This window comes from Ranitomeya imitator, chromosome 2 (assembly GCF_032444005.1).
Source record: "Ranitomeya imitator isolate aRanImi1 chromosome 2, aRanImi1.pri, whole genome shotgun sequence".
Taxonomy (NCBI): Eukaryota; Metazoa; Chordata; class Amphibia; order Anura; family Dendrobatidae; genus Ranitomeya; species Ranitomeya imitator.
In genome coordinates, this window is record NC_091283.1 from 55,759,636 (window position 1) to 55,781,235 (window position 21,600).

Consider the following 21,600-nt stretch of genomic DNA (forward strand, 5'->3'; position numbering starts at 1 on the left):
GAATATAAGAGGTAGCTAATACTTCAGATATTTTAGGCTATTGATATTGCCTTCCACCTTGCAAATGTTTTGCACACCCCCATACTGAATGTAACCCCAGACCATGATCTTTCCACCACCAAATTTAACTGTTTTCTGGGTGTATTTTGGATCCATGCGTCCTCCAGTAGGTCTCCTGCAGTATTTGCATCGGCTGTGGTGTAATTCTACTGAAGATTCATCAGAGAAATCCACCTTGTGCCACTTTTCCAGCGTCCCTCTGTTTAGCAGGCTGTGGGACTTTGCAAATGCCGCACGGTTTTTATTTGCCTTTTGTTTAGTGCTGGCTTCTGGGCACTGATTCGACCATGGAGGCCATTTCGAGACAGAATCCTGCAAACTGTTCTAGTTGACACAGGGACTTGAGGTGACCAGGCCTGTCGGAGCTCTGCTGCAGTGGAAGAGGGGCTTGCTTTGGATTTTCTTTTTCCAAAAGTTTTATTGGGTTTTATATTTTAACTGGGAAAGGATAGACAAGGAGGGGGAGGGAGGGATATGAGAGTAGGGAAAGAACCCCTATAAAAATAGGGGAGACAAGCAATCACATAATACTGTAAGAATTTACAAGGTAGATGTAGCATAAAAATAATACTTAAGAGAGTATTGTGTAAAATATATAATGACTAGGGAAATGATATGTGTAACTCTCTTATACTAGAGACTAAATTCACTTTGAAGTTATAGTAAACTAATGAATTTTAGGCTATATGTAGTGCTACAAATTAGTATAGATAAGACAACGTAATAGACCCTGTAAAGTAATAGTATAACCATTATTTGACATAAATGTAGGGATGATATGGTAGCTACATATAAACTTGGTTAGATCAGATCAATTCTGACGCTGCGCTGTAGCTTAAGAAACAATACCTAAAAAAGGGTTGAGTAAGAAATATAGTGACATAGATAATGCAATAATATACACATTAGTATAGGTGGAATTGGGCAATTAGATCGACTCTGAAGCTGTCCAGTAAAAATGAATTAATGCTATTCATTTTTGCTTTGGATTTTCTAACCAACAAATGTTCCACCTGAGCAGTTGTCTTGCAAGGTCTGCCGGAACTGGGCTTGTCAAACATATCTACAGTCTCTTCAAATCTTTTTTTAATTCTTTGTACTTGAAGCTGAGACACATTAAAGGTGCCAGCCACCTCTGCAGTGGATCTGGTGTTCAGCCTCTTGATAATCCAGGCTTTGGTCGCAGGGTGGATTTTTGGCATGTTGTCAGAGCTCAAGTTGCAGTTCACGTGAAGGTCTGGGGTGCTGGGTTTCTTTTTATATACACACGCACACACACACACACACACACACACACACACACACACACAAATTAACCGATCATTTACTGAGCACAGGTGAGGATGTAAATTAGGATTGGGTGCATTATATGCCCAGGTGACAATACTTTTGTCTTGCCAAAATCTGACCATTCTGTGTCCATTAACTGATCAATATTTCTGCATTGATGCCAATTTACTTTCTTAACCTAAACCACATTTTGGGGGATTTCAGCTCTCAAAAGAATAATTTATACAATCAATGGATTAATTTACCGTCAGATTATAAGCTTTTACTTACACAACATGGATAAGCGACATAACTTTTGTCAGGGAGTGTACAGTGTGGGGGAGATCAGATCCTGTATTGTACAGTGTGGAGGAGATCAGATCCTGTATTGTACAGTTTTGGGGAGATCAGATCCTTTATTGTACAGTGTTGGGGAGATCAGATCCTGTATTGTACAGTGTTGGGGAGATCAGATCCTGTATTGTACAGTGTTGGGGAGATCAGATCCTGTATTGTACAGTGTTGGGGAGATCAGATCCTGTATTGTACAGTGTTGGGGAGATCAGATCCTGTATTGTACAGTGTTGGGGAGATCAGATCCTGTATTGTACAGTGTTGGGGAGATCAGATCCTTTATTGTACAGTGTTGGGGAGATCAGATCCTGTATTGTACAGTGTGGAGGAGATCAGCTCCTGTATTGTACTGTGTGGAGGAGATCAGATCCTTTATTGTACAGTGTTGGGGAGATCAGATCCTGTATTGTACAGTGTGGGGAGATCAGATCCTGTATTGTACTGTGTGGAGGAGATCAGATCCTGTATTGTACAGTGTTGGGGAGATCAGATCCTGTATTGTACAGTGTTGGGGAGATCAGATCCTTTATTGTACAGTGTTGGGGAGATCAGATCCTTTATTGTACAGTGTGGAGGAGATCAGATCCTGTATTGTACAGTGTGGAGGAGATCAGATCCTGTATTGTACAGTGTGGAGGAGATCAGATCCTGTATTGTACAGTGTGGGGCAGATCAGATCCTGTATTGTACAGTGTGGAGGAGATCAGATCCTGTATTGTACAGTGTGGGGGAGATCAGATCCAGTATTGTACAGGGTGGGGGAGAGCGGATCCCGTATTGTACAGGGTGGGGGAGAGCGGATCCCGTATTGTACAGGGTGGGGGAAAGCGGATCCCGTATTGTACAGGGTAGGGGAGAGCGGATCCCTTATTGTACAGAGTGGGGGAGAGCGGATCCCTTATTGTACAGGATGGGGGGAGATCAGATCCTGTATTGGGCAGGATGGGGGGGAGATCAGATCCTGTATTGTACAGGATGGGGGGAGATCAGATCCTGTATTGTACAGGATGGGGGGAGATCAGATCCTGTATTGTACAGGATGGGGGGAGATCAGATCCTGTATTGTACAGGATGGGGGAGATCAGATCCTGTATTGTACAGGATTGTAGGAGATCAGATCTTGTATTGTACAGGATGGGGGGAGATCAGATCCTGTATTGTACAGGATGGGGGAGATCAGATCCTGTATTGTACAGAGGGAGGGAAAGCGGAACTCGTATTGTACAGGATGGGGGATGGAAGGCGGATCTCTTATTGTGTGGGGAGGGAGAGTGGATCCCGTATTGTGCGGCGTGTGGGGATGGAGATCGGATCCCACTTAGTATGGCGTGGGGTAGAGCGGATCCCCCTGTGTGTGTCTGATGAGTGCACGTTTTTCGCTAGTTGTTGGGGAAGGTTGGTATTGGGCCATTGTTACACCGGGTTACATATCCACTGTCATTATCGCTGCCGCCTGTGGATTAGATCCTCTGGTTGCCCGGTGCGGGGGGCGATGTTGCAGATTAGACCACCGTGTAAGGCAGCGATTCTGCTAATGTCCCACCATTATTATGTGCCACATCTTTCACACTCTGTATGTCCACGTCGGGGGCATGTAACTTTTTGATGATCGGTTTCCAAAAAATAAAATGATAAAAATGGTAGCACAGAATGTAGGAAAATGAGAGACGCCAAGGAATATTAATAATAATAGACTCTATGTATTCTTTGCGCAAGCAGATCCACCGCGTATAAAAACCCCGACGGTTCCAGGAACCAGCAGATGTCACAGTCGAGCTCCTTCCAGCTGTCCAGCTCCGTGCCCAAATCTTTTTTCTCTCGTCAGAACGTGAGGAATAAGATCCCAGCTGGCTGGAAAAAGCCAGAGGAACCTCCACAAAGGCCAACCACATTTACAGACCCCAAAAAGTAAGTGCACCACAACGTTTGCTGCGTTGGAGCTTCCCATTTTCAAGTAGCCATAATATCCTTCACTTCCATTCCCAGAAGTCACAACCCCGTCCCCCATTCCAGAACAGGACTCCTCCAGATCTTATTGCTTTTGATGGGAGCGTAGAGCTGCAGGCATTGCCATTTCTCAGATGACGGACAACCTAAAGGGGCCGTCTGCTGCTCGGAAATGGGGAAAGTGCAAAGTGCTTGTAAAAACGAGCAATTCCTCCAACGTCCCCTCCGTTCTGAAGATCTTGGAGTTTTCAGTCTGTAGTTTCCAGCTCATTGCCAGGGTTTAGTGCAGAACCTGCCGGCGCGGCCCTGAAGCTGCCACATCGCTGGAGCTTTAGTGTCACCGCAAAGGGAGAACTTGAAGGTGATCACACTCTTTCAAAAGACCTTGAGTTCAGTGTAAACACCGCTGCCGGTCAGTCCGTGGTATAGTGTAAACACTGTCACCAGTAAATCCACAGTCTAGGGTAAACGCTGCTGCCAGTCAGTCCGTGGTATAGTGTAAACGCTGTCATCAGTAAATCCACAGTCTAGGGTAAATGCTGCTGCCCGTCAGTCCGTGGTATAGTGTAAACGCTGTCATCAGTAAATCCACAGTCTAGGGTAAATGCTGCTGCCCGTCAGTCCGTGGTATAGTGTAAACACTGTCACCAGTAAATCCACAGTCTAGGGTAAACGCTGCTGCCGGTCAGTCCGTGGTATAGTGTAAACACTGTCACCAGTAAATCCACAGTCTAGTGTAAACGCTGCTGCTGGTCAGTCCGTGGTATAGTGTAAACACTGTCACCAGTAAATCCACAGTCTAGGGTAAACGCTGCTGCCCGTCAGTCCATGGTATAGTGTAAACACTGTCACCAGTAAATCCACAGTCTAGGGTAAATGCTGCTGCCCGTCAGTCCGTGGTATAGTGTAAACGCTGTCATCAGTAAATCCACAGTCTAGGGTAAACGCTGCTGCCAGTCAGTCCGTGGTATAGTGTAAACGCTGTCATCAGTAAATCCACAGTCTAGGGTAAATGCTGCTGCCCGTCAGTCCGTGGTATAGTGTAAACGCTGTCATCAGTAAATCCACAGTCTAGGGTAAATGCTGCTGCCCGTCAGTCCGTGGTATAGTGTAAACACTGTCACCAGTAAATCCACAGTCTAGGGTAAACGCTGCTGCCGGTCAGTCCGTGGTATAGTGTAAACACTGTCACCAGTAAATCCACAGTCTAGGGTAAACGCTGCTGCTGGTCAGTCTGTGGTATAGTGTAAACACTGTCACCAGTAAATCCACAGTCTAGGGTAAACGCTGCTGCCCGTCAGTCCATGGTATAGTGTAAACACTGTCACCAGTAAATCCACAGTCTAGTGTAAACGCTGCTGCTGGTCAGTCCGTGGTATAGTGTAAACACTGTCACCAGTAAATCCACAGTCTAGGGTAAATGCTGCTGCTCGTCAGTCCGTGGTATAGTGTAAACACTGTCACCAGTAAATCCACAGTCTAGGGTAAACGCTGCTGCCCGTCAGTCCGTGGTATAGTGTAAACACTGTCACCAGTAAATCCACAGTCTAGTGTAAACGCTGCTGCCGGTCAGTCCGTGGTATAGTGTAAACGCTGTCACCAGTAAATCCACAGTCTAGTGTAAATGCTCCTGCCGGTCAGTCCATGATAGAGTGTAAACACTGTCATCAGTAAATTTGCAGTCTAGGGTAAACACTGCTGTCGGTCAATCCGTGGTATAGTGTAAACGCTGTCACCAGTAAATCCAGTCTAGAGTAGACTCTGCCACCGGTCTGTCCGTGGTGTAGGGTAAATGCTGACACTGGTCAGTCCAAGATCCACTACTGCTGCTTGTAAACCATTTAAGTGCAGTCACTGGTCCATCAACAATCTAGGGTGAACATTGCACTGGTCCAGGGTCAATGTCACCACAGGTCAGTCCACGGTCTAGGTAAATGCTGCTAGCCATCATTCCACGTTCTAGAGTAAATGCTGCTGCCCATCAGTCCACGGTCTAGGGTAAATGCCGCCACCCATCAGTCCATGGTATAGGTTAAATGCCACTGCCAGTCGTCTATGGTAAATCCTGCCGCCCATCAGTCCAGAGACTAGGGTAAATGCCGCCGCCCATCAGTCCATGGTTTAGGATAAACGCCCCCAACAGTCAGTCCACGGTCTAGTGTAAATGCTACTGCCCGTCAATCCATGATCTAGAATAAATGCCGCTGCCTGTCATTCCACGGTCTAGGGTAAATGCCGCTGCCAGTCGGTCCACGGTCCATGGTAAATGCTTTTGCCCATCAGTCCACGGTCTAGGGTAAATACTGCTGCCTGTCAGTCCACGGATTAGGGTAAACCACTGTGGCCTGTCAGTCCCATGGTCTAGAATAAATGCCACCGCCCGTTCACAGTATAGGGTAAGTTCTGCCACCCATCAGCCCATGGTATCGGGTAACTGTTGCTACCCGTCAGTCGACGGTCTAGAGTAAATGCCGCCATCAGTCTATGGTCTAGGGTAAATGCCGCTGCCAGGCAGTCTGCTATCTAGGGTAAACGCCACCACTGGTTAGTCCGCGGTTTAGGGTAAACACCACCACCGGTCAGTGTACGGTCTAGGCTAAATGCTGCCACCTCTTAGTCCACGTTTTTCGACAAACACAGTCAGCAGGCAGTCCGCACAATTCGGTCATCGCTGCTGCCGGTCAGTCCACAGTCTAGTGGGAAGGGTTTTTGTTTTTTATTATTTTTTTAGCCTCCAAACTAAAAATTGCACCAGCTTTTTTACACCATTTTTAGCCTTAGTGGCTACAAGCACCCAAATTTCTTTTTCCTGCCTAGAACAAGGCATGGTCTATCTGCTTTGGGGTCAGTTCCTGAGTGAATTGGTCGTCAGCTTTATTTTCCTGCAATCATAAACATAATTCAGATCTAGTTACGAAAATCTAGAGCAATGATGCTTAGTGATCTGAACAGTAGAATTGCTTTCATACTTGCTGACTGTTTCTAATGGGTAGCATTTTTTTTCCCCTGCCCTCAGTAACTGACCCACCTGGATGGTGGACCACAAGAAAAAAGGCAAATAAATCCTAGAAATACATTAGTGTCATGATTTGAATGAACAAGGCTTGCCCCAAAAGTGTGTCGTCACTTTAAATTGCCTGGCGCTGGTGCAGCAGCACTTGCACCGTCACGTGATGAGACACTTTGGAGCCCGGGGTTCTCCCTATTGTCTGAAGTATTTAGGTCAGCGGTAAGAGACAAAATAGCTGGAGACAGAGGATTATGTGAACATCTGTTGTGCGGGCAGAGGCGGCCGGAGTATATAGTATATAAGGCTCTGTGCCGCGCACGTGACCCGGCGTCTGACGATTATAACTCGCCTTCTTTCTCTCTTTAGACAAGTAGATGTGAACACAAAGAACGTCTTTGGTCAGCCCCGGCTCCGGGCCTCCCTGCGAGACCTCCGATCGCCTCGCAAGAATTACAAGTCGACCATCGAGGATGATCTGAAGCGGCTGATTATTATGGACAACCTGGGGCCGGAGCAGGAGCAGGACTGCATGGTGAGACGACCGGGGCCTGACACCAGGGTCCTGACACTGCCTATACCCTGTATGTAGTGCCTGTTATCTGTGCTGCTCGGCCTGTTGGATCCTTGTAGTTGTACTTTTTACTAGCGCCCTCATTACAGGTTTTTTTTTTCACCTCCACCACCATTTATTCCTATTAGTGATGAGCGGACGTGCTCTGATACGGTATTATCAGAGCATGCTCGTGTGCTTACCCCGAGTGTTTTCGGTGCGCTGGAATAACATGCTCGAGTCCTTGCTGCTGAATGTCTCGTGGCTGTTAGGCAGCTGCAACACATGTAGGGATTGCCTGTTTGTTCGACAATCCCTGTGTTATTGCTGCTGTCAAACAGCCGCAAGACATTCAGCCGCAGGGACTTGGACATATTGATTCGCTCATCACTAATTGCTATCTCTTCATGGCCTGACCTTGGGGGTCACATATTTTAGTAATTTCCTTTTTTTTTTTTTTAATAATTATTTTTTAACAATATTCTTCCTTTTTTTGCTCCAGTCAGACCTAAGACATAAGTGGTCCATAATACCCAACCAGTCCTCTGTGTAGGAGCTCGATCAGAAACCTGTGACCATCCAGCTGTGCTGAAACTACAACTCCAAGCCAGTGCCTAAGTCGCCAAGTCATGCTGGGAGTCCTAGTTTCACCACAGCCTCGCTGACGTTAGGATATGCAGTAGGTATGGCTCACAGCCACTTTATTTCTGCAGGCGATATGCAGTAGTTACCAGATCCTATCATCGGGTGTCTGGTGAATAAAGTAGAGGTCGTCTATACTCCAAAATACTTTGCATATTCTGGCTCTGCTTGGGACCCCCTTTCATGAAGCAGAGCTGCTAACGTGAAAAAGCCCCTGACCTGGCGAGGCGGGTCCCTCCATGCATGGTAGTGGCAAGTTTGAATGGTACTTTACCTTGTAATAAATGCAAAATATGCCACTTGCTTGGGAAGGGGACTCCAAACCCAATTCTCAAACTAAAAGGGGTGGTCTGTGATGGGCATTATACGTAACCAGTATGGAGGAAGCAAAGGTGCTGACATATTAATGGTGAGACGGTGACATTAGAAAGGGAACTAAAATCTGATAGTCCGACTGCAGCGTCTGTCGTGATCACCGGCGATATGGGGGGAATGAACGTCGTCTAAGTGTGGATTCACGGAGCGAGCAGAGGATAACGCTAGGAAGTGCGCTCTGTTCCGAAGGCGCAAAATCCTTTAACGATTTTCTAATGCTCTTAAATGGCTTCCGCAGTCACCTCAGAAAACCTTACAAAGAACGCTTTCCGATGAGAGCCTGTGCAGCGGACGCCGAGACGCAGGGTTCGCCTGCTCCCCGTCCATAGACTCCTCTCGGGGCACCGATGTTTTCTACGCCAACCCGTACCCCTCCAGCACTCTACCTGTTCGCCGCCAGCACCAGCCTGGAATGCCTGAGAAGTCCGGTAAGACGCCCAAGGGGAAAGTGTTATATATTTACACCGGTAATAGTTTTTCTCCATGAAACATGGAGTCAGTGATAAGACGGATATCTTCTACTGTGTGGAGTAGTCACATGTAGCAGAGGTATTATCTATGCGCTCTGGTCAGTAAACTCGTTGGGGCTTTGTTCCTGATCATCTCGCGTCGATCGATGAAATATTGGCGGTAAAATTACAAGCCATCCCGTGTAATTGTTAGTCTTCACCCCCCGCAGCCACCATCTCGTCTTCTGAGCTGTCGCTTACAGAGATTCGGGATTCCAACTCCAGACACGGTGACGCGGGGATGATGCCGCTGCCAGACACCGCGGCCGGCCTGGAGTGGTCCAGCCTGGTCAGTGCGGCCAAAGCATATGAAGGTAACGTGTGCGACGCTCTACGTGGAAGAAGACTGTGAGATTGAGATCAGTCATGAACTCGTAGAAAACTTTTGTCTTAGGTTTTTCTCTTTTTTTTGCAAAGCCAAATGCGGACTGGGAATGGTGCCTTGTCTATTGCTTGTTGTGGGGGATGTTTAATGTTTCTGTTCAACATGTAGAATTCTGTCCATGTAAAATAAACCTGACTTTTTTTGTTTGCTTTTTTATTTTTTATTCTAACAGTGCAAAGAGCCGCCTCGCTGTTCTCCCTGAATGAAGTCGCTTTGACTCCTGTGCAAAGTGGTGGCACGGCTCACCTCAGCCTGGAGAGGCAGCACACGCCACGCACCACCCCCACCTCAAGGTATGGCGATAAAAAGAGAAAAGGCAATACAGCGACCTGTGTAGACTAGTGATGAGCGTGCTCGGATAAGGTGTTATCTGAGCATGCTCAAGTGCTAACCAAGTGTTATTGGCGTGCTCGAAAAATATGTTCCATTCCCCCGCAGCTGTTCGACAGCCACAACACATGCAGAGATTGCCTGTTAAACAATTCCTCCATGTGTTGCGACTGTCGAACCTTCACGAGACATGCAGCCCTGTAAACACTCGGTTAGCACCCGAGAATGCTCGGAGAACATCATATCCGAGCACATTCGCTCATCACTAGTACAGACCTATAGGCTGAGATCTTATTCTCAAAAGTCCGCAAAACGAGGATAAGAAGCAAATCGCGGTTCAAACAGATGTTCTCACCAAGGGCAGGAGTGCCTGGCCATAAATGACGCATAACATTCAGCCAGTTCATGGATACACGGCTGCGTCCCCCAGGTCCAACGCTGCTTTTTTGTGAGTAGGTCTCCACTATGGCTCCAAATGTCTGGCCCTCTTCTATCACATCCATGTGGGTTATCTACAGTTATGTCCTTCAAAATTTTATACAGCCTTCCCCCCCCATTCCCCCCCCAAAAAAAAAAATAACGAACCCGCTGGATTGGTTTTCACCTACTTTTCTAGACCATGGATGTAACAAAGAGTAGGCCAAATTTGTTTTTAGTGCCATGACAGAATAGATCAGATTGAGGACCGTTGTTTTTTAGCCAAGTCTAAGCGGACGGTCTCATCAGCCATGAGACGGATTGTCTCTTCAGAGACATCTGCTGACATGATGCGACCACTGAGGCGATCATCAGAGGAAATGTCGTACTGCATGGTGGCCATTTAGATGACTGTCCTTCCTTGTAGTATAAGAACAGTTTGAGACCTCCAGAATGGGTTCCTAGTGATCAGCTCTGTGTTCTGGTTGATAGAGTGGGACGTTCATTGCCAATAAAACCCTTAGCTTAGAGCAGTCACTAATGAGCGGCCTGATCTATTTTACAACTTTCTGCAGCCACCATATGTAGGTCACTGGTCAGTCTGGCCTATGCTCCATCGCTTTCATGTTATCTGACGGGCTTTTTTTTTTTTCTAGTGATGAAGTGTCTCCTGACCTCACCGGGAAGGTCCTGCAGCTCGAGGTCATGTTGAAGCAGCTTCACACCGATCTTCAGAAGGTAACGACGAGCCAGGACGCCGCGGCAGCTTTCCTCCATGATAGTGTGCACTAATGTCAGCACAGTCAGTATCTGTCGTGGTTTTTAATTTGGTAATTACCTGCTGTAAAGCCTGACTTTGCAGCATCAGGTTAGGCTGACATTCAGCTCCTCGTGGGCGGAGTCATGTGACTGTTTATATTCAGAACTTCTCCGAGGTCATTCATGACTCCGTCCCTCACAAATAGGTGGTTATTAAGTATCTAACATAGTATTGATGTCTGTGGTGTCTAGTTCTCTTCTTCAGCGAAGGTCCATGCTTGGGCCGTCAGTCCTGAGCTTGTGAGTGTGTAAAGTAGCACACTAACCAGCAGAGGGCGCACTACCTCTGCAGGCTTTTAAAATACGGTATAGCAGAAGCAAGCAGAAGGAGGACGTCTATCATGGGCCCTGCTCCAGCTTTCTGGTGGAAAAAAAAAGAAAAAAGTTGCATACTTTTTCACAATCTTGTACTAGTTTTAAACTGTGACTTTATTCCCCCCTCTTTCATTAATTAGAGAGAGAGCAGCCACTCACGGCCCATCCGGTTTACCATAGGATAAGGGATATCTTGTGGACCAGTGGGGGTCCGACCGATGGGACCTGCACCGATCGGCAGAACAGGGACCCCAGTTAGGAAGGAGCAGCAGTGCACATGCCGAACTACCGCTCCATTCATTCTTTATGGGCTCGTTGAGCTCTGCGCTCGGCTCTTTCCATCAGCCTCGTAAAGGATGAAAGGAGCGGCGGTCGGGACATTTTCTAGCAGAGATTAAAAAAAAAAAAATATTCCCCCGTTCTGCTGATGGGTGGCAGGTCCCAGCGGCCGGACCCCCACAGATCAATAACTTATCATGGACAACCCCTTTAAGTAACAGTACTCGATTACCCAAACTTTGATTGCTCCATAACGTCTCCTTCCATCTTGTGTCGTTGCAGGAAAAACTGGACAAAGAGGCGCTGCAGGTAGAAGTGGCGAATCTCCGGCACAACAATCAGCGGCTTCAGGCAGAATCGCACTCTGCCAGCGAGCAGCTGAGGAAATTTGCAGAGATTATTCATACTGTGGAAAAAAAGGATCATTGAGACCCTAAAAATGGGGTAGTTGACCCTTCCAGCGGGAGGTGGTCGGGGGTTACACAGAGCTCACAATATGGTACATCTCGCCACACACGGTTGTCTCTGTGCCCTGCAGTACAGGACTGGAGTTTGTTGTTTTTTTTAATTTTTTTTGCATTCTTTTTTTTTTTTTTTCCTCATGTACAGAAACATTTTTTCCTCCTTTTTTTGTAGATTTGTATAAATTAAAAAAAAAATGAAAAAATATTGAGACGGGGGTTAGGGACGTATTTTTGGCCATGTTGTCTGCACAAGTTTCCGTCAGGAATTATGCAAAATGGACAGATTCGCAGGCAAGCGTAGCGCAAAATACTGTATCGCAAGCCTCCTGGAAAGTAATGTTATATATATATAAATATATTTAAATTGTATATTAAAAAAAAAAAACTCTATATGGGGGAAAAGGTCTCTGGATGAACCCTTAAGTAATGTTAAAGTTTCATACAAATTTATTTTAATATGACACCAGTCCGACTGGAAGCAGGATATTCCCATGTATATTTTGTTAATATGATGTATATATAAATCATCTCTTTTGTTAATGGGAACAAGTGACTATTCCGAGTTACATCATTATAATTTACTAGTAATATCCGAAACTGAGCCTGTCATGGCAGAGGTGCCCCTAAAGTAGGGGCCACTGTACAACTCAAGGTGTTCAGGGAGCTACACCTTTTGTTGGGCATCTTGGCTGCTCTAGCCACAGCGCCGCCCTGCTGGCACGGTAGTGTATAGCACACTGTGTCCTAAAACTAGAAGGTGGCTATATAGTGGGTGCACTTTATGGGCATGATATACGTGCCCCACATTGATAGTGCTCCTGGCTTATGACTGGTACTCCAGAACTGCAGAAATCTGCAGGTTTGCAAGTTTACATACAGATATCTTCTATATGATGTACACGCTTAATGTAAGCGGAAAGGAGAATATTTATACTTGAACTTTAGAAATTGCTTTAGCCATTGATTTTTCTGTGTGTGAGATCACAGGAAGCCTAAACATGTTCTATTCTTATGCAGTGACTATATACGTGTGTATATTTATGCGTGTCTATGTATGTGTGCAAATGTATAAATATGTGTGCACACATATAAACATGCGCATATATATAATTATATTTGTGTGTATTTATATACACAAATATATCTCTCACATGTATACACATACACGTGTATAGGTATAACTACACATATGCACATGCAGTATACACACGCACCACGTATACACAGACGGATACACACATTAGTATCACAGTATATACACGCGTGCACACACATGGATACACTTTATGTACATGTGCACACTCACTATGCGCATGCACACACACACACAAAATCACTGCGCGCACGCACACTATGCGCGCGCTCGCGCACACTTACTATACACGCACACTCGCTATGCACACACGCACACTCGCTATGCACACACGCGCACGCACTCATTCACTATGCGCACACTCACTATGCACACATGCACTCGTTATGCACACACAGACTCACTATGTGCGCACACGCACTCACTCACTATGTTCACACTCACTATACGCACGCACGCACGCACACACACATGAGCTATCAGCCTGGAGTATGATGCACTTTCTCCTTCCAGTTTATTGGACTTCCCTTAGTCTTTCAATTCATCAAAGGCCCAAACCTTGTAGATTGTCTTCTCACTCACCAGCCATCCTACTACAATCCGGTCTTGCAAGAACTCTTCATCAAGCTCGTGCAGCCATTTTTAACCTTTTTGAAGCTGCCACTTTGAACCTTAAGTGTCTCCACATCCTGAGAAGATGGACGACATTCGCTGCTGGACCTCACCGACCTCCATGCCTTTTTGCCATGCACACTGTACGATATGCTGTAATGTCGTGTAAAACGCATGATGGTTTGGAAACCACTCAATGGACTCAAATAATTTTCTAAATGAGGGCTGCCAGACAGAGTTGTATACGGTTTTATTTGTATAAACTGATCTACACTATCTACGGTGTCTTCATTGACTTCTGTATGGGTGGAGGAGGGAAAGTTTTTGAAGAGTAACTTTCAGTTAAAATATTGTCACATTTGACTTCATCATTGGGACATAGGCACGCACGAGTGATGAGGAATGGCCATGAATGCAGAAAAATAAAAATAGTGTTCACCTAAAGTAAATGCATGGATGGCCGAAGGATATCCTTGAAGCCCACATTCCAGTCTTGATCTTCTGTAATGCCAGGATAGCTGATCCCAGTAATTTAAAAGGGCTCTTTCCTTTAAGTAAATGAATGTGCCCACCTTCAGGTTATGTGTGTAAACCAGCAACTAGACTGCCTTAAAGAGATTGTGTTCTTTCAGTAAATGAATGTCCATAGCCACAGGCTATTAAAAAGAAACAAACTGAGTTATACTCGCCTTGCTCAGGTCCACCCAGCAGGTCTCTGCCGCAGCGCCCAGTGTCTGGCACTAGCTGCGGTGCTGGCATCATGTCGTCAGCGTGGCAGCTTGTGTAGACAGAACACCCCCTTCAGAGCCGCTGAGCACAATGGCTTCCATGCTGATGTGACGTCAGCGCCACAGCCAATGCCAGAGACTGGGAGCAGCAGCATAGACCTGCTGGGTGGACCTGGGGAAGGTGAGTACAACTCGGTTTGTATCTTTTTAACAGCCCTGTGGCTATGGCCGTTACTGACAAACACATCTCTGCTTCCTGGGACCGGTGATGGGCAACTGCAAATTGTTAGGCACAGCCTTACCAAAGGAGCAGGCCCTGGTGGCTATTACTCATTTGCCAGCTGTTGCCTGCTGAACACTTCCCCTCCTCTCTGGATGATGCCCCATGGGTGATTTTCTTTATCTGTCACTGATCAGGAGAGCTTGCCCCTTGACACTATCGCTTCTTATACACTAAACACTTCCCATGGTGAGGGAGACCCACCAAAAGAGACCTCCGATCATGGTTACACCCACAGTCTAATCAGGTTCTCCTCCAGAGTCCCTTCAGTATTGGGAATCCCAATGTGAGAACCAAGTGATATTCTGACCACTACCCAGGTTATGTCTGAGCCGCCCCCCAGCCTGGTGAATAGGCAAGTGAACCAGGTAGTCTTGCCCCTGAGACGCTGACCAAGGATACCTCCCATCTTGACATGGACCATTCCTCCATTTATGAGTCTCCTTGGTCAACCGCTTGACGCCAATCATTCATGTCACCTTGTAGATGAAGGACGCTGACTCTTCTCCTTAGGGAGTGTCTTCTTCATGAGTGGAACTCACTCTTAGACACTTCACCATGCATTCAGAGTTTTGTCGTATTTCAGACCAGGGAACGAAAAGGAGTGGACAGATTCTTCAAGACGCCCAATGTGCGGACATCTTGTATCCTGCTCTCGAATGGGCTTTCCTTCTCGATATGGGACCCTAAACCCTTTACCCTCGTGGATGCTGTGTCTTTTAGTATGTGACTGACGCCCAGCCATCACAACCTTCATCTCTGCCGCAGTCTCCACCTAATCTAAGTAATTACGCCATGGTAATCTTTCCAGTGCCCACACCTGGGAGCTTTCTGATCTGGCCAATCAGATTCCCCACTCCAACTTATAGTTTCACTTGAATCCTTTAATATTTAACCAATTTTTTTTTTTGTTTTTTAGGCTACCAGTGCCATTGGCGCACTCCACACTTCTGCTATGGGCGTTGTTTTGAAATTTCCATTCATTTGTATGGTACTGGCCGTGCGGTATCCTCACCACAAATCCCACACGGGAAGATAGCCTTAATTTATAGCTTTGCCCAGTAAATGGCTGACAAAGCCATTAAACTGATGCTGTGTGACATTAAACTAGTTGCAGTAAGACTTCCTTGAGACGACCACCCAAAATTGCAGGGGTTGGTCCTCTGAGCAGATGGCAAATAGTCATAGTATATGGTAAAGCTACAACTGTGGTCTTCTTGAGGTTATTCTACCTGGCTTAAAGGGAACATGTCAGCTTGGCAAACGCTAGTTACCTGCAGATGGTGAAGGTGTATCCTCCCGGGAGGCGCCAGCTTTCAGTCATGGGGGCCGTGTGAGCACCAGCTGCGAGGTCATCCTGGCACGTTGACTGACAGCTCTCGGCACAGATTTTTTCCCAGTAGCCACCTTCTTTTGTTTTCCTACACAGTATACCTATATCACAGGTAAATAACATTTTCCAAGGTGACCTGTTCCTTTTAAATGTAATACAATAGTAACCTATAGATCACAGTGGATGCATTCTGGCGGTCACATCCGCTCCTCTTGGCGCTTAATCTACTCCCTAAAGTTCACAATCCAGATCATACATAGAGATGAGTCAGGCAGTTATATCTGGGAATGGCGGCTGGATTTGCACAAAACATTTTATGATTAATGAATTCCTAAAATATCCGTCTTCTACCCTTTATTGGATCAGTTCTGATTCTGGCCTTTAGCTGATTACTTTGTAGAAAGGGTAAAAACCCACCAGGGATCCTGGGTCTAACGGCTCCCTCCCCTCCCCCACCCCCCAATTCAGTGTTAGGGATGGTTCAGAAAGCCGTGTAGTATACGACCCAGACTGACCGTGGTTCCCCTCGACCCAAACTCACAACCTCATATACCTAGAAGGCTGTTAAGTTTGGGCATGGCAATCCGTACATAGACTGTGAAATACGGCAGTCAGAACCTGGTCTGACAAATGGGGGGGGTTTGTACACAGTCAGTGGTGCGGGGAGAGAGTATCTCGGGGCACAAAAAAAGTACATTGAAAGTACAGTATTACTGTGCTGATACATGAAAAAGACTGAAGATAGTTGCAACCTGGATACACACAGAGCTCACATCCAGCCTGTATTACTGGGAGACACAAAGGTCACATCCAGCCTGTATTACTGGGAGACACAAAGGTCACATCCAGCCCCCATATGGCCGAACAGTTCGATATTAGCGAGTTCAGCCGGACTGACTTTTTTTTTACTGTTTAATAAGTAGCTTGAAAATGTAGTAATTTTCCTTTTTCTTATAAATGAAAAAAGTTGATAGTATAATGGTAAAAAGACACAGGGCGGCAAAAACGGCTGAAACATTGGTTCCAGCACACTTTTTTTTTTATGCAAAAAAAAAACAAGATGGACAACCGAATGAGGCATCTGCCTAGTAAGCGTTCATACAGTAAAAGATACAGGGCTGACTATTTGGAGTTACAGTGCCTTGCGAAAGTATTCGGCTCCCTGGAACATTTCCACCTTTTCCCACATATCATGCTTCAAACATAAAGATACCATATGTAAAATTTTGGTAAAGAATTAACAAGTGGAACACAATTATGAAGTTGAACGAAATTTATTGGTTATTTTACATCTTTGTTGAAATTCAAAAACTGAAAAGTGGGGCGTGCAATATTATTTACATTTGGTATCTTTTATGTTTGAAGCATATGTGGGAAAAGGTGGAAAAGTTCCAGGGGCCGAATACTTTTGCAAGGCAGTGTGTGTGTGTGTATATAATATATATATACCGTATATATGTTTGGACACACCTCATTTAAAGATTTTTCTGTATTTTCATGACTATGAAAATTGTACATTCACACTGAAGGCATCAAAACTATGAATTAACACGTGTGGAATTATATACTTAACAAAAAAGTGTGAAACAACTGAAATTATGTCTTATATTCTAGGTTCTTCAAAGTAGCCACCTTTTGCTTTCATGTCTGCTTTGCACACTCTTGGCATTCTCTTGATGAGCTTCAAGAGGTAGTCACCGGGAATGGTTTTCAGTTCACAGGTGTGCCCTGTCAGGTTTAATAAGTGGGATTTTTTGCCTTATAAATGGGGTTGGGACCATCCATCAGTTGTGTTGTGCATAAATCTGGTGGATACACAGCTGATAGTCCTACTGAATAGACTGTTAGCTGCTTTTTTCTTGCCATAATACAAATTCTAAGTAAAGAAAAACGAGTGGCCATCATTACTTTAAGAAATTAAGCTCAGTCAGTCCGAAAAATTGGGAAAACTTTGAAAGTGTCCCCAAGTGCAGTGGCAAAAACCATCAAGCGCTACAAAGAAACTGGCTCACATGAGGACCGCCCCAGGAAAGGAAGACCAAGAGTCACCTCTGCTTCTGAGGATAAGTTTATCCGAGTCACCAGCCTCAGAAATCAACTTGTTTGGGCTAAAGAACACAAGGAATGGACATTAGACCAGTGGAAATCTGTGCTTTCGTCTGATGAGTCCAAATTTGAGATCTTTGGTTCCAACCAGCGTAATTTTGTGCGACGCAGAAAAGGTGAACGGATGGACTCTACATGCCTGGTTCCCACCGTGAAGCAAGGAGGAGGAGGTGTGATGGTGTGGGGGTTCTCTGCTGGTGACACTGTTGGGGATTTATTCAAAATTGAAGGCATACTGAACCAGCATGGCTACCACAGCATCTTGCAGCGGCATGCTATTCCATCCGGTTTGCGTTTAGTTGGACCATCATTTATTTTTCAACAGGACAATGACCCCAAACACACCTCCAGGCTGTGCAAGGGCTATCTGACCAAGAAGGAGAGTGATGCGGTGCTACACCAGATGACCTGTCCTCCACAGTCACCAGACTTGAACCCTATCGAGATGGTTTGGTGTGAGCTGGACCTCAGAGTGAAGGCAAAAGGGCCAACAAGTGCTAAATATCTCTGGGAACTCCTTCAAGATTGTTGGAAGACCATTCCCGGTGACTACCTCTTGAAGCTCATCAAGAGAATGCCAAGAGTGTGCAAAGCAGTCATCAAAGCAAAAGGCTACTTTGAAGAACCTAGAATATAAGATATAATTTCAGTTGTTTCACCCTTTTTTGTTAAGTATATATTTCCACATATATAATACACTGCTCAAAAAATAAAGGGAACACTAAAAATCCCACATCCTAGATATTACTGAATGAAATATTCCAGTTGCAAATCTTTATTCATTATTTAGTGGAATGTGTTGAGAACAATAAAACCTAAAAATGATCAATGTAAATCACAACTAATATCCCACGGAGGTCTGGAGTTGGAATGATGCTCAAAATCAAAGTGGAAAATGAAGTTACAGGCTGATCCAACTTCAGTGGAAATGCCTCAAGACAAGGAAATGATGCTCAGTAGTGTGTATGGCCTCCACGTGCCTGTATGACCTCCCTACAGTGCCTGGGCAGGCTCCTGGTGAGGCAGTAGATGGTCTCCTGAGGGATCTCCCAGACCTGGAGTAAAGCTTCCGCCAACTCCTGGACAGTCTGTGGTGCAACGTGACGTTGGTGGATGGTGCGAGACATGATGTCCCAGATGTGTTCAATTGGATTCAGGTCTGGGGAACGGTCGGGCCAGTCCATAGCTTCAATGCCTTCATCTTGCAGGAACTGCTGACACTCCAGCCACATGAGGTCTGGCATTGCCCTGCATTAGGAGGAACCCAGGGCCAACCGCACCAGCATATGGTCTCACAAGGGGACTGAGGATCTCATCTCGGTACCTAATGGCAGTGAGGCTACCTCTGACGAGCACATGAAGGGCTCTGCAGCCCTCCAAAGAAATGCCACCCCACACCATTACTGACCCACTGCCAAACCGGTCATGCTGAAGGATGTTGCAGGCAGCAGATCGCTCTCCACGGTGTCTCTAGACTCTGTCACGTCTGTCACATGTGCTCAGTGTGAACCTGCTTTTATCTGTGAAGAGCACAGGGCACCAGTTACGAATTTGCCAATCCTGGTGTTCTGTGGCAAATGCCAAGCATCCTGCACGGTGTTTGGCTGTGAGCACAACCCCCATCTGTGGATGTCGGGCACTCAGACCATCCTCATAGAGTCGGTTTCTAACCGTTTCTGCAGACACATGCGCATTTGTGTCCTGCTGGAGGTCATTTTGTAGGGCTCTGGCAGTACTCCTGTTCCTCAGTGCACAATGGCTGAGGTAGCGGTCCTGCTGCTGGGTTATTGCCCTCCTACGGCCCCCTCCATGTCTCTTGGTGTATTGGCCTGTCTCCTGGTAGCACCTCCAGCCTCTGGGCACTACGCTGACAGACACAGCAAACCTTGCCACAGCTTGCATTGATGTGCCATCTTGGATGAGCTGCACTACCTGAGCCACTTGTGTGGGTTGTAGAGTCCATCTCATACTATCACGAGTGTGAAAGCACAACCAACATTCAAAAGTGACCAAAACATCAGCCAGAAAGCATTGGTACGGAGATGTGGTCTGTGGTCCCCACCTGCAGAACCACTCCTTTATTGAGGGTGTCTTGATAATTGCCAACAATTCCCATCTGTTGTCTATTCCATTTGCACAACAGCATGTGAAATTGATTGTCAATCAGTGTTGCTTTGATTTCACAGAAGTTTGATTTACTTGGAGTTATATTCTGTTGTTTAAGTGTTCCCTTTATTTTTTTTGGAGCAGGGTATATATATATATATATATATATATATATATATATATCACATTCATCTTTTTATAGTTCAAATTTATAGTTTATTGCAAAAGACGACAATTAACACATTGCTTTATCCTTTCCAAAAAAAACAATTTATTAATATTTAAGTACCTGCAGTCCGCACTCTTTGCCACAGGGTGGCAGACTTTGCAGGCGTTCTATTAGGAATCCTCACCTTAAATGACTCCTGCAATTCATTCTCTGCCTATAGGGATCTGTGTCTTATCTGAACAGCAGGACCTTAACTCCTGGGCTGCTAGGAGTGAGGCCATTGTTGTGGAGTAGAAGCTTTAGATTCCTCAGTATTTGTGACCCTGGCCTGCACTAATATTCTGATCTCTGTCTATAGGACATCCCCGGCCTGCAATCTATACACAAATAGGGATTACGGAGGAAATAAAAGTTGCTGCCTAACCACGACTTGGTGAAATAAAATTCTTGACCGCACGTCTCCTGGGCGTAATGTACTTGTATCAGTACTGTAATGTGGATAAGGTGCTGATTGGCCACAGGCATCATCTCCTATTTCAGAATCTAGATTTCACAATCTAACAATGCAGAAAAAAAAACCATTGACGCCATTTATTTTTGCTGTGTAATGGCGGGAGGTGAGACGGTCATTATTCTACACATACATAATGTATTTCTCTGTTCCTATGATGAATGGCACACACTTCTATAGCCTCAGCTGCGCCCTTATTATTGAAATGTACAACCCCCCGATAATACATAACCCCCTCCTGTCGATGGGTGTGGATAATCCTGACAGTACCCACATTCTGGGGGTCTCGTAGGTTTATAATTGGACTGGACAGAGGCCCAAGTGTCCCCCCTCCACTGACTGTCCACTGTGAGCAGATTTCCCTAAGGAAAAAAAAAAGCCAACATCTTGGAGAAGAATAATGAATGCTATTTCCATTGTTCCCGGCAATCGCGGCTTCTCATCTATTTCTAGAAGCACATTCATAATTAGCTCTCGTTCCTCCGCTCGCCCCGGCTCTGGGGTTGCACACAAGTCTGCTCCCTCTAGTCCTGATCAATCTGTTTGTGACGCTCTCTGTTGGCTTTGATTATGGCTCTCATCTCTTTGGTTCTGTGTATGCAGAGAATTCTGGTTCCAAAACATTTTGATTGGACCCATTAATCCTGACCACGGCGATTCCAACGTTGCATTATTTTTTTTAAAGGGTTGTCTGGGTTAAAAAAAAAAAAAGGTCAAATATACAATTGAAATTCTGAGTTAGTATCAGGAAGGGGGTCTATAATTGAGGACTGGTTTGGTGCCAAATTCTTCAAAATGGTGCATGTAACTCTTGATTATTGCACCCCCAAAAAATATATCTTTTATTTTTATTTTTTTTAACTTTTTTTGCATCTTTTTAGCACAAAGTCGCATGTTTCTCAAAAATGTCCCAAAATGTAAGCAAATATTTCAGTCG

At 45.5% G+C, this 21,600-nt stretch overlaps 1 protein-coding gene across 4 annotated transcripts in view; it reads left to right on the forward strand.

Moving 5' to 3' along the window:
* Window positions 1–11,910, forward strand: part of SIPA1L3 (signal induced proliferation associated 1 like 3) — a 133,615-nt gene extending 121,705 nt beyond the window's left edge. For 3 of the 4 annotated variants that reach the window (XM_069746774.1, XM_069746777.1, XM_069746776.1), the window contains exons 17-23: window positions 3,403–3,591; window positions 7,007–7,172; window positions 8,446–8,635; window positions 8,887–9,030; window positions 9,274–9,394; window positions 10,505–10,586; window positions 11,544–11,910. In XM_069746774.1, coding sequence (XP_069602875.1) covers window positions 3,403–3,591; window positions 7,007–7,172; window positions 8,446–8,635; window positions 8,887–9,030; window positions 9,274–9,394; window positions 10,505–10,586; window positions 11,544–11,690 — 1,039 coding nt within the window. In that variant the 3' untranslated portion in view covers window positions 11,691–11,910. The remainder of the gene's footprint in view (window positions 1–3,402; window positions 3,592–7,006; window positions 7,173–8,445; window positions 8,636–8,886; window positions 9,031–9,273; window positions 9,395–10,504; window positions 10,587–11,543) is intronic. The other variant, XM_069746778.1, reaches the window with a different exon arrangement.
* Window positions 11,911–21,600: the final 9,690 nt, after the last annotated feature.